Below are 12,847 nucleotides of genomic sequence, written 5' to 3' on the forward strand. Positions count from 1 at the left end.
CCCCACCCATAACCCTGTCTGTAACACATGACACATGGCCCAGGCTCTAGACCAGGGCTCAACCACCACATACTTGCGGCTGCTTTATACCCCATCGCTCGACATGTCGTGCAACAGTTTTGGGCGATTCACCAACATTCTATTGTTGGATGATTTCAAAGATGTAATTGTTGTAATTCAAAAGTATATACCCAATAGCGATAGCGGGTTGCAACACTGTACTGCCACTCCACTTTGACAATTCATAATTAAACACATGCTTGCCTTTATTCCCTCTACAAATTGATATTACAATTTGTTACTTTACAAACTAGTAAGAAATCCATTAACAGAGTTGCTAACGAGCCTAATATTTTACATTTACCAAGATATCCATAAACGTGTATTCATGTATTGGATCCTGATGCTTTGCTCTCAAATAACCATGGCAAGTTCAGTACTTTTTATGTCTCTGCGACATGCAGGATAACCGTCGCAATGTCACCAGAGTGAAGTAGTTCCGAGATAAGGTAACTTAGAGTATAAACTATCATTGCAACATTTTGATGCTCAGTTGTAGCCCGACATGTTGAGTGACGGATTGTAAACCAATCTTATTACCTGCAACCTGCAAACAACCCTGTTTTAACCCTGCCCCATACACACATGAACACGCACACATACTTATACATACATGGGCGCACACACATGCATGTACATGAATACACCTCTCAAAGTAAAATTTGCCACCTTGGATAATGATCTATCCTGACCACAACCTCATGGATATGTACAATGAAGTCAAACACATGGATCACTATCAGCTTCAGTCTTACATATTCTCTCAGAGATGAGAATTATTTACATTTACATTTATTCATTTAGCAGACGCTTTTATCCAAAGCGAACAAGCGAACAAGCAAATTATAACATGTTGATAACGATAAGGTATTAAGCATAAACTATTAATGAAGTGTGTATAATTTGATCTGAAAAATCCCATTCAAATACTGTTACTTTACAGGACGACAATAAACAACAGTAAAAAAAGGCAAACTTGCTTCATGCTGTTCTATCAGCTGCATCATTTTCAAAACCATTTAGCCTTTATTCGTCATAAGGATGCAACAGCAGTTTCTGTTGTTTTAAGTTGTTATCATTTTGTTGCTTGGACATTCAGTGAAAAGATGATGAACACAACATTCTGGTCACCAAGGTAGCAATGGCTATCTGACATCAAAGCAGTTTCCACCAAGGTACATTTTACGATGGGTTACCACAAGTTAAGATTTGGCTAAGTTGTCATCCCAGTACCACCTAAGTATTACATTGCACCTACCCCATCACTCTTTTTACTGGTACAAGGCTCAGGGCATGTTCATTATTACGCCTATACCACCCCTTGTGGCTGACAGTAACATTGCAGTCCATGAATTGGAGCAGAATCGATCACAATTAATGATAATGGGTGAGTTTCAACCAATCCCAGTATTCCAAATATCTCTTTCAGTCAATCTTTTAACTGAAAAAATTGCCTTTAGATAGCTTTCAAGGAAACGGTTCTGTCATGAGTATTGACCTTGAGTGTTTATGTATGCAGACAAAGCATATTTATTGTATAAATTGTGTTTAACTATGATTAAAATTGTTGCCATGTGTGAATTTGATGTGGTTGTTCAATATAAAACCTGTACATAACAGATATTGGACATATCAATAAAGATAGTTTACTATTTCCTTTGTGACTTTTCATGCAGCAACTGATTCTGTGTCTGGAATTGTTTTGTTCCGTAATGTTCCACAAGGTTCTCAAACTTTACATAGTTCTACACCATTTTCTTTTCAAATTCTACAACTCTGTTAGAGTTCTACAATGCTCTTCTGTATGCATCTCGTAGATTTTCACAATAAAACTGCAAAATGGTGTATACACTCTCATTACATACAATATTGATGCTTCAGCTCTCTTCTCTTTGTCAGATTGTTCTGCATATAAATTAATAAATTACAGGAGCGTTTAGACAGCTGCGACAGTAAGAGTCACAGCAAAAAAAAGCTGCAGGTCTTATATTGCTTAAGAGCGGTATTGTTCATTATTATTTTAAACAAAGCATTTGTTCAACATTCTTTTTGGACCTTTAGGATGACCATCTTTACTTTCAGCTACCCTTCAGCTGTTTCAAACCAGCTGTTAAAGCAGTCTACATTCAATCTGCTACGATACATAGCAAAGATTCAACAGGGCTGCGTTTCCCGATAACGATGGATCGTAGCAACGATCGAGCAAAAAACGAAACCATCGATATTTCTTACGTGCGTTTCCCAAACATGCTCGTAAGGAGTAGGATAATCTATGCACTTTCAAGAGTTACACATTTTCAAGAGACACTTTAGCTACGATGTCTCTAGGAACGGCCCGTAAAACTAAGATTCGTCCTACGATGGATTCTACGATCAATTTAGGCTTACGACGCTTTCGGGAAACGCACCCCAGATCAATAAAGACAGAGTTCCACTGTTCCTCAAGTGAATGATATTTATGCAACATTCCATGCAGCTCCAAATGTTCCGTATAACTCAGATACAAATTCATTCACAATTTCCAATCAAAGCTATACGGCTGTCTTCCAGTTAGTCCAGTTCAGATTCATATCAACAGTACTGTAGCAGTGGTGTAATTGGAATTTTAGAATATTTTGAAAATAAACAAGACCCGACAAATGAAGAATCAGTCTTTATGAAGAGTTTTTCAACAACAAACATTTCAGATGGCGTATAAAAGAGTACATGGCAAAAAAAATATTGGCTAAAGTATACATAGCACAATATACATAAATAAACTTGATTTGCTTTTTTGCTCTGTGGATTCATGGCTGCAGGTTATGTTTTTAAGGTTTAAACAAGTTGAACAAGTTTGTGGGTCGTCTGCCTCGGCAAATAAAAGTTATGACATACATGCTTTTAATATAAGACTAATATACATAGCAATGTAAATATATTTTACAATAAACAACCCTTGACCTTCTCTAATAAGTTTAATGAAGACTCCAGGTATCCATGTCAAGTTGTCATGGACATATATTTCCTCAACAACACAATGTCATGTTTGGCATGTAGACTGGTACAGAAGTTTCTAGCAGGATGGATCTGTATTCTCTCACAGAATATGTCCTCAACACCCCACCGGAGATAAATGAATAGGGGAGTTACAAAACAACATATTTCTGTCACCACACCTCACTAACAATGATGTCCAATATACTATATTAGCTTTTAAGGCAATAATGAAAGGACTGGTTTGTGAAAAGATGTTTCACTTGGAAGATAATGCACAGGTCTGAGAAGTAAAGGGGTTCTGGTTCAGAAGAGATCCAATGTGTTACCTCATGGAAGCCAGGTGGTTCAGTAAGTATTAACCAGGCACGACACCTGAGAGAAACCTTTCTCAGAGCAACAGCGGCAACACAAAGACAACTTTATAACATACAAAAACGCACAAAATACACATACAAAACATGTTTTTTGTTCCCAAACGAAAACGTTAATTTCATCAAAAAGCTACATGCAGTTTTGAAGGGAGAAACACATGTATTTATGTAATCCAGAAACTAGGATGGTCCAAATATACACTTATCATCAAATGACGTTTGTCCAGTTCTGAGTGTTCAGACATGTTGACCATTAACTGGTTGACAGAAACCTATATAGCGGAATCAAGGGAATATAACTTCCTATCAGTGCGAAAAGGCATTTATCAGGAAATGGAATAGATAACATAATTTGAAAAGATAACAGACCCCAATTGTTCAGTCAGAGGTCACAGAGGACAAATGGCATGGCTCATTTCCTCTGAAATAATTTCAGTCAGATAAACTGAGGGATAGGGTGCTGTTAGCTGCTCTTAAAGATCATATTTGATTACAGCTGCCCTCTCCCTGTTCAACGCCAGCACCGGCACAAATTTCAAGACATACACAAAATACACAATTACACTTTAGGAACCCCCCCAACCATAAAAAAACATCACAAAATGTACAAAGGTACAAGATAAAAAGAGACACCAACACATACACTGGTGCTCTGCTGGTTGACTCCAGGTATCATCTCCTCAGTTTATTAAGGAGGTGAACCCTCCTCTGTTATAGTCTATCTTCCTTTCTCCTCATCCTCATCCCCCTCTCCTTCCCTCCATCCCTCTCTCTAAGGGCAATCAGTCCAGAAAGCGCTGGCAGGCTTTTTTCCAGCGGCATGCGGTACACCACTGGTCCCGGTGCTCTATGCCATACACCTTCCGACACTTCTTAGCCGCCCCACGCACCCTCCTGGGAGGAGAGGAAGAGGGAAGGAAGGGGTGGGGGAGAGATAGAGGGAACTTTCAAATGAGTTAACGTTAGTACATGTAGTGCAATTATTGATTAGTAATAAATGTAACACTACTATTATCATTATTATTGATAAACTAATAAATGAACTTCATTATGTTCCAGTTTTGTAACTAAATATAGTTAGTTCAGAACAATGTAGTAATATTGTACAACAGCTAGAACCTTTACCTGGAGGTCCAGTGCGTGCGTGGGGGAGAGGTACCGGCTGGGTGTGGCCTGATGGAGGTGCTGTTCTGCTGAAGCCACTGTTCCCCGACACTGACGGAGCGCACACGGAATGATCCAGCCTGGAGGGAGGGGGAGAAAGAGGAGTGAGGGGAGGAGAAAGGGGAGGAGAGGGAGAGATGGGGAGATGGGTTGGACCGATCAGATAGATGAGGAGAGTGTCATGGGAGAGAGAGCAACATCGACACTCCCCCCCATCCTGGTGGTTAACCAACATCTATAACTAGAAACAGCAGATAGAAACAGCAGATAGAAAGTAATGGTGATGATTATGGAGTGGAAGGAGTGAAGTTCTAAAGAATCCACATCAATAAGGGCAAGACTATGAGCATCATTATGAAATGCAACACAGATCCGTTGATTAAAGAATCATTTGTTTTTACCATTAATATTTCAAACCTTATAATCTCAAAACTAATTATTGCATGCTTATATTACGAAACAGGGACCAATAGTGTGCACATATTAGTCAGGATGTCTGTGTTTTCTACTAACACATGGAGGACCATGATCTCCACTAATGGCTCTTTGTCCATGTTGTTTACTGTTAAAATATTAGCTGCAGCTCCCACTGCTGCCCACTGGGTGGAAGTGTTGCACCAGGGTGAATGTAGGTTGGCCAGACAAAGGCAACTCAGTGATGGAAACTATGATCAAATCAACTGGGGAATTGCTTGGTAAATATCACTGACAGATGATTGGCTAAGAAGCAGCTCTGGGGCAGGACTAAATGGAGTCTTGAAAACAAGCGTTCTTTGTCCAAATAGGACAAATCCCGAAGAACACTCACTGCCAACCGGCTCGAGCAATTGGCTCTGGGAAATATTTCTGCACATTTTCCACGCAAAGTATGTGATCAATTTAGCCTGGCTGCAGGACATGTATAGATGGGCTGGTCTCTGAAGATAAAAACACGGCCTGTATTATATCTATAACAGTTTCATACAGAGAAAGACAACCCCTACATTGAGCGGTCACATCAGTATCGATGTGGTTGCAGATCTGTGTGTGGAAATCAGTCGGCTTTTATCCAAAACGACACACAATAAGCGCAGGTTTGTGCTAAAAGGTTAACTATGTCTAATACTGCGGGTGTCAGATAACCTGAGGTCTTCAAGGCTTGTGTAATGGCTAGGAGTTCCCAAGGTCAGAAGGTCAAGATTCAAGCCTACCTGTTTGCAGTATGAGGTGGGGTTAGGGGCAACCACACAGACAGGAGCAGGGGCCTGTGGGTTATTAATAACATGATCAATACAGACTTACAGACACCTGTGATCGTCATAGCTACAACCCATGGCCACGAGTGTGTGGACACCTGACCATCACACCTATATGAGATTGTTGGACATCCTATTTTAAGACCATGGACATTAACGTGGAGTTTTCCCCTTTGAAGCTATAACAACTGCCACTATTCTGGAAGGCTGTCCACATTAATGTAGAATGCGTCTGTGGGAATTTGTGCCCATTCAGACACAAGAGCTTTAGGGAGGTTGGGCACTGATAATGGATGAATAGATCTGGCTTGCAGATGGAATTTGAACAAATGTGTTTGATGGTGTTTAGGTCAGGGATCTGTGCAGGCAAGGTCAAGTTTTTACAACACCAAATGCCAAATATTTATATAGACCTCGTTTTGTGTATGGGGGCAATTAACGGAGGGGGATTTTCTCAGGGTTTTGAGGCTAGAGTCCTTAGCCTACTGGATGGAATATTAATGCTAAAGCATAAAATGTAATTCTAGAAAAATCTGTGCAAAACTTTGTGGCAACGGGGAAGGTCTTTGGGAAAGGCCCTTTGCTGTTTTGGCTTGATACCTGACCTAAACACCACCGAACACATTTGGGATGAATTCCAATGCCACCTGGAAGCCAGGTATAATCACCCAACATCAGTGCCCAACCACCCTAATTGGGCTAAATGGAAGTAAATCCCTTATAAAATAAAAGTGAAGGAAGTTATAGAAACAAAGTGGCAACCAACTTCATATCAATGCCCATGATTTAATGTACATCGCCTGACACTTTAAGTAACATAGTGTGTTGTAGCTCCTTTAGCATCAACAGTATCGGAGTTTAAAACTATATCTGCCATCATAGGATACAGCATTTAAGAATATAATAGTTAATCATCATCTACACCACATATATTTATTTTATATTTCTTATAAGAACCTATCAAAAAAATAAAGTATCAATACAGTGACTCTGAGAAATCTATGTACGTCAGTGTTTCCTCTATGACAAAATTTCACGGTATCAGAAATCGGGCTGTACAAAATTTTAGGCCGTCTATCAGCAGTGAATGTTAGAGTGCATGTCGGCTAATTGCACGGACACGCACTTCATACCGCAGTTGAGATTGCGTGTGTGCGTCCTTGAGAACTGTAAGTCGTATAACTTATGTTTTCAGTTAATTTAAGCCTGCTACTGTATTAGTCTATAGTTCTTGCAAATTTAAATTAAGTTGACTGGTGATTTTCGTTGTTTGTATTCTTCCCTGATAGCTAAATTGCACATGTCTGTTGATTCGATAGCGATTGCTGCCCTTGCTCACCTTTGTATTTTAAGTGCATTATTAAGCTGAAGTAGTTTTAATTAATAAATAGTGGGTTTATTGTCATTATTTGCTACAGAATGCTTAGCCTATCAAGATCAAATGAAGCAGACAGTGTACATGCTTCAGAGTGGCCTACCTTAATCAGTAGGCTAGGCTACTGACCATTTACAATAAGTTGTTACGTCAATTATTAATTCGGTTCGGACAGACCTGCCCCCACTGCTAAAAAAAATCCTAGTGGAAACACTGTACGTGTATATTAGAATCATCATCTCTTCACTCCTGTGAGGGATGGTGAATTAAGAGGATGAAGTGTGCTCCCTACCTGGTAGGAGTGTTCTGAGTGGACCTGCCAGATGCTTCCGGAGGCAGAGGGAGCTGACAGGCTCAGCGGGCTGGGTTGGAGGCCTCCGTCGCTGGGGGATTCAGGTCCGGAGAGTGTGGGGCTGGAGGGGACCGGTGGAGGAGGAGTGAGAGGGTGAGGGTCTCTCTGATGGATTTCAGTATAGTAGAAGTCCTCCTCGCTGCGAGAACAACGCTCATGTTCACCACTTTGGCTGAGGGAGAGAGGGATGAGGGAGGGAGGAAGCGGAGGAGAAAAAATATGGATGGAGAAAAGAAGGTTTAATGTTTATGCCAAAAGCACTGTCCTATCAGTGTGACAGCTTCATGAGAAGGTGGTGTTGAGGTGGATGTGTGTCACTCACCCCAAGTGGAGTGTTCGAATGTGGCGTTTGATCCCGACCACTGATCTCAGCACCTTTCCACAATTTGGCCACAGACACCTGTAGGCCAACTTCACTGAGTTCTGGAGGGAGAGATGGTGGCAGAATAAGTGAACGAGGCAGAGGGAGGAACAGGGACGGAGGTAAAGAGAAGAAAAGACTAGGAGGGAAAAATAAATGGTGAGTGTGTAGAAATATGCAGGAATCTTTCTTGGGTCTTAGGTTTCATAAATCACTCTCTCTGTCTCACACACACATGTTGGTCTGTCCTCTCACCCTGCGTCTCCTTGGTGCTGGTTCATCAAACAGCACCTGCTCCAGCTCCATGTCCAATCCCTCGTCAGGGGGCATGGCCAGGCTACCCTCAGCCTCAGTCATTGGTGGAGAGAGATCAGGACTTCCGTTGCCACAGTCCAGGCTCCAGTAACCACTGCTGCCACTGTCAGAGAGCTCCCCTCCACCACACTCCACACCTGCTACACACACACTCCATAAATGGAATGACTAGCAGTAGCAAGAGCCAGTGTATTTAAAGAGTGCATCAATCTATGCCTGTGAGTGTCTATGTGTGTCTGCATTTGGGTTTGTGTGTGTGTGTAAGTGTGTGTAAGTGCCTCTGTCTGTGTGTATATGTGCATGTGAGTCTTTGCCTTTATGTGCCCATTCCTGGATGTGTGTGCATGACTCTCCCCTCACCTGTGTCTCTCTGAGGTGGACTCTGCAGCACTGGGCTACAGGAGAGGCTGGTGAGCACCAGAGCTGCCATCATCTCATCCATGTCCACCGCGTCAGGGCTGTGGTTGCTACACGTCAGGGTGGACAGGGGAAGGAGGTCAGGTTCTCTCACACACACACACACACACACACACTCAAAATACATACACATACCACTGTAGCCTTACCTCCTTGGTACGTCTATGCAGGAGGAGACAGTGAGTGGTGGGCTGACAGTGCTTGGGGGGGGTGGAGGGGGAGTAGAGGGGGTAGTCCACACGTCTTCCATCTTCCTCAGGATGTGCTGTCCCAGAGCAGGAAGCAGGATAGACACCTGGTTATCCATATGGTTATGCTGCTCCACCACCCCACAGCACTCCTGTCCTCCACATAACACATACACCTGGAAGAGACCAATAATGTACACATAAATACATATATACAGAATATAAATGCAAATCGTATATTATATACACTGTTAGTAATAATATAAACTACCAACAATAGGCAAAGGCCTTCACCTTCTGCCCTGGGTGCAGCTTGACCCTGCCGAGGTGGGGCTGGGGTCCAGAGTCTCTGTGTAACCCATGAGACTCCATGGAAACCTCCTGGGAGGGGTACACCAGTGCTCCCATTGGAGAACGCTTCCCTAGACGAGTTTTGTGTATCATGTCTGTCTGTCTGTCAATCTGTCGCAACGTTTGTCTCTCTGTACAGTCACTAGCACCACTCTCCTGGTCTCCTGCTTCTGGCCAGGTAGTAGTAAAGGACGACAGAGACATGGAGGAGATCTGTGACAGAGGGAACAGTTTGATTAGTGGTTGGTTAATACCACACACAACTAAGAATGCATGGCTCATGTAAACCTGGAATTCCAGAGACCTTCTAGAATATGTTGATACATTTCAAACTGACACATGGATCAAACTAAATAGAAACCTTAAATGCCAGAACTTCCTGTCCAGACCTGGAGGAAGTTAGGAAGTCCAAGCTAGGCCACGCCTCTCCACATTAACTCAATCTGACCTTCCTACACCTTCAACATTAACTTTCAGGCAGTCATCGTGGTTTTTACATCATGAGTGATGCAAATGTGCACATCAAAGCTGCAAGAATCCCCGAGTGGCCTACCCATACCGCCTGAAGTTACTGTAGTGTATGTGTGTGTATGGGTGTTTGTTGTAATGTGTCACATTATGTGTGCATTTGTCTGAATGTGTATGTTATAGAAAACTAACTACCAGTATAAAAGAACCCCCCTCCCCCCCCCCCCCCCCCCCCCCCGACAGATGTCTTTCAAATGGTGACTCACTGACCCATTGGTAAACTGATCACACCAATTTGTCCCGATTCTGATTGTGAAACATGGTACTGACAGTGTTACAGTGATTGTCCCTACTCTACGTTCCTGCAGTTGCATGGGCAAGAGGAGCCTGTTACAGGAGAGAACTTGTATGAGGCCGGCCACAAGGGCCCTCACATAGCACCAGTAGAGTCGTCGATGGTATAAAGTATTAAGAGTACTCTTAATTTCATGGACATACACATGATAACCACTTCTTAACCTCCACTTATAGTAAAAAGAATCCAGTTATCCACAAATATGCTATAAGTTTGTTGGTAGCATTTGTGCGCATAGCAGCTGTGTAATTTTGTGCATCTTTACTCTGGTAAAGCTGGATATGATCATGAGGCTATCATCACAGTTACATGTATCATCATCTTTGTCATTGTCATAATTCCACTTTAATACAAAAAGTCCATGTAGAGGACGAGATATGCCATGTTTATTCTACAAAACAAAAAGATCAGCCGACTGCATTTTCTCCAGTAACCAGATTATGTCACCGTGACAATGGTCTTTAATGTCCTGTGTCAATCAATATGACATCATCATGTTGTTAGGTAGGCTGAACCATAGATATATGGGCTGAACCTTAGAAAAACAAGCCCCTCCGTCATATGCTGGAGGGAGTGTCTATCCCCTACCGTCGAACCGAGGTATAACATCACATACCAACACACTACTGCAGCCTGCCTTCATTGTGTGCTTCTCTTACCATAACAAGTCTTCAAAAGTCGGTCAAAGCAACCATAATGTTTAATAACATTGTAGTTTAATTTCAAAATGGACGTACATAGTCGAGATAGCAACTGTTGCACTGTTTCTCGCATTCCCTAATCATTTTGATAGATCGTGTTTGCAGAATTTATATCAGGCTATTTATCGTAACCTATTACTGCATAAAAGATAACTATTTGCACTCGTACGTGGCATTAGTCTATGGGGCGTATAAAGTGGTAGGCTACTGTGGGACTACTCGTAAGACTACTTTACACTTTAGATTCTGCCATCGTAGGTTACACTGCAAAATGACTCAACTACTTCAAAGAAAATTAACAATGTTTCAAATGGCAAAACTATTGCCTATAGCTCGTAGGTGTAATTGCATAGTCCCATAAAAGTTGATCTACGAGGTAATTGCAGTAGTTCCAATACAGAACTAAGTCATTAAGTCTAAATCGAAATAATACACACTAAACTGCTACACTTGTGAATGTATTCGTCAATAACATATGCCGAGGGATCACGCCGAATTAGGCCTACTAACGCCACTTTTCGTTGAGAACAACAACACAAAGTTTCAATGGGTGCTTACCGTATGTTATAGGCTACACACCCCCTTCCCTTCCAGCTCGCTCTGACCGGCTGTAACTTGAAAATGCTCTGTTCTCTCCCTGAAAGGGTGAGAACAGAGTGCCTGTTAAATCCAAACACGCAATGGATTTTTCTCCAACCAGTGGAACGGATTTGTTCACTTGCAGAAGTATGTGTGTTCAATCAAACTACCAACAGCTCTCATACGCACATCGATGTATATAAAGTGGATAGCGTCAACGCTATGGAAACACCATTCGTGACGTTTAATACAGCCTCAAACATGAAGAGGTTTGAGGTGAAGTGGTAAAAATCCATGTCCGGGTTTTCGACAGTGTCTTCCAGCAGGTTTTCAGGTTTTGTAGTAAACAAGCCTAACCATGTGGCAAAGATGTCGAAGCTCATTGGTCAAACTATGTTTTCCAAGACACGACCCACGATTCTGTACTGTTTACAGTGTGGCCTAAAATGTGACCACAATGGATATACATCAGTTACCATCCGATCTAATCTAATCTGAACATTTTAATACTGCTAATAGTTTGGCTACTTTGTCTCAACGTTGAAAGCCTGCCCCGGTGCTTTTAACATGCAGCAAACATGGGGTTTAACCGGATGTTACCATATTAGCAAGATAAGCATACTTTCACATTTTAAATTACATTTCTTTGGCAGTAGCCTAACTGACGCCTCACCAAAATGGCATCGACACCACTGTTCAGTTATCTCGCTGAACTTTATTTAACGTGAAGTCCTGTTCACAACAAAGAATGCAGCTGTGTCTGCATGTTTGCGGTTCTGCATTTAAATCATGAACGAGGAGGAATTCCCCTATGTAGGTTATATAACAAGCATAAGCATAATGTTAGTCTCTCTCTGTAGGGAACGTGTGAGTGTGACGTCTCACTGCACGGCCGGCGATTCAGCTCCACCTACGTGCAAATCAACTCTCTCTCTCTCTCTCTCTCTCTCTCTCTCTCTCTCTCTCTCTCTCTCTCTCTCTCTCTCTCTCTCTCTCTCTCTCTCTCTCTCTCTCTCTTACACACACACACATACCACCACGTTCTGCACGTACAACACGTCATCATCGTCGCAGCAGTTCATCAGCGCCTGATGGAGCCTAGGCTACTTGTGAGACAGATCACCCGACTTGGCAATTGCAAAACAGATCTCGCCGATAAGCGATCGTGTCGTTATCAATCGTTCCAAACAGACAGCAACACCAACAATGTTACAGCAATTTTCCGTATACTAACATAATAATGTAGATCGGTTACATTTCATGCTGTTAGGGTTCACAATCCCTAATCATACCACTCTGCTTACTGTTCTGTCTGTTAATACTGTATTAGCACATGCATAATTACCTACATACTGTTTATCCTATTCTATTGATATTTATGTAAATCACACAGCACTGCACTTTAATGCTAGTGTGATTTACATAAATATCAATAGATATTTATGTAATGTTATTCATGTTATTGAATATCAATAAGTGGTTAGAATTATTTAGATACTAATGTAAATGTTCTACATTTTATATATTCTACATTTAAATTCAAAACTTGTATGCACCTTCCTGCCATAGTAAATTCCTT

At 41.8% G+C, this 12,847-nt stretch overlaps 1 protein-coding gene across 2 annotated transcripts; it reads right to left on the reverse strand.

Moving 5' to 3' along the window:
- Window positions 1-2,698: 2,698 nt before the first annotated feature.
- Window positions 2,699-11,518, reverse strand: znf395a (zinc finger protein 395a). Of its 2 annotated transcripts, none has more exons than XM_067260933.1 (10): window positions 11,248-11,518; window positions 9,109-9,378; window positions 8,776-8,990; window positions 8,570-8,676; window positions 8,150-8,346; window positions 7,856-7,956; window positions 7,474-7,705; window positions 5,762-5,815; window positions 4,533-4,651; window positions 2,699-4,301 (listed from the first exon to the last, which is right to left on the reverse strand). In XM_067260933.1, exons 2-10 carry the CDS (start codon window positions 9,367-9,369, stop codon window positions 4,190-4,192), a joined length of 1,398 nt encoding a protein of 465 aa, XP_067117034.1. In that variant the 5' UTR covers window positions 9,370-9,378; window positions 11,248-11,518; the 3' UTR covers window positions 2,699-4,189. The 2 variants fall into 2 exon arrangements, with proteins under 2 accessions (XP_067117034.1, XP_067117033.1); XM_067260932.1 differs by having other exon boundaries at window positions 8,150-8,349; window positions 11,248-11,517.
- Between the last annotated feature and the right edge of the window lie 1,329 nt (window positions 11,519-12,847).

The sequence above is a fragment of the Osmerus mordax genome, chromosome 22, assembly GCF_038355195.1.
Source record: "Osmerus mordax isolate fOsmMor3 chromosome 22, fOsmMor3.pri, whole genome shotgun sequence".
Taxonomy (NCBI): Eukaryota; Metazoa; Chordata; class Actinopteri; order Osmeriformes; family Osmeridae; genus Osmerus; species Osmerus mordax.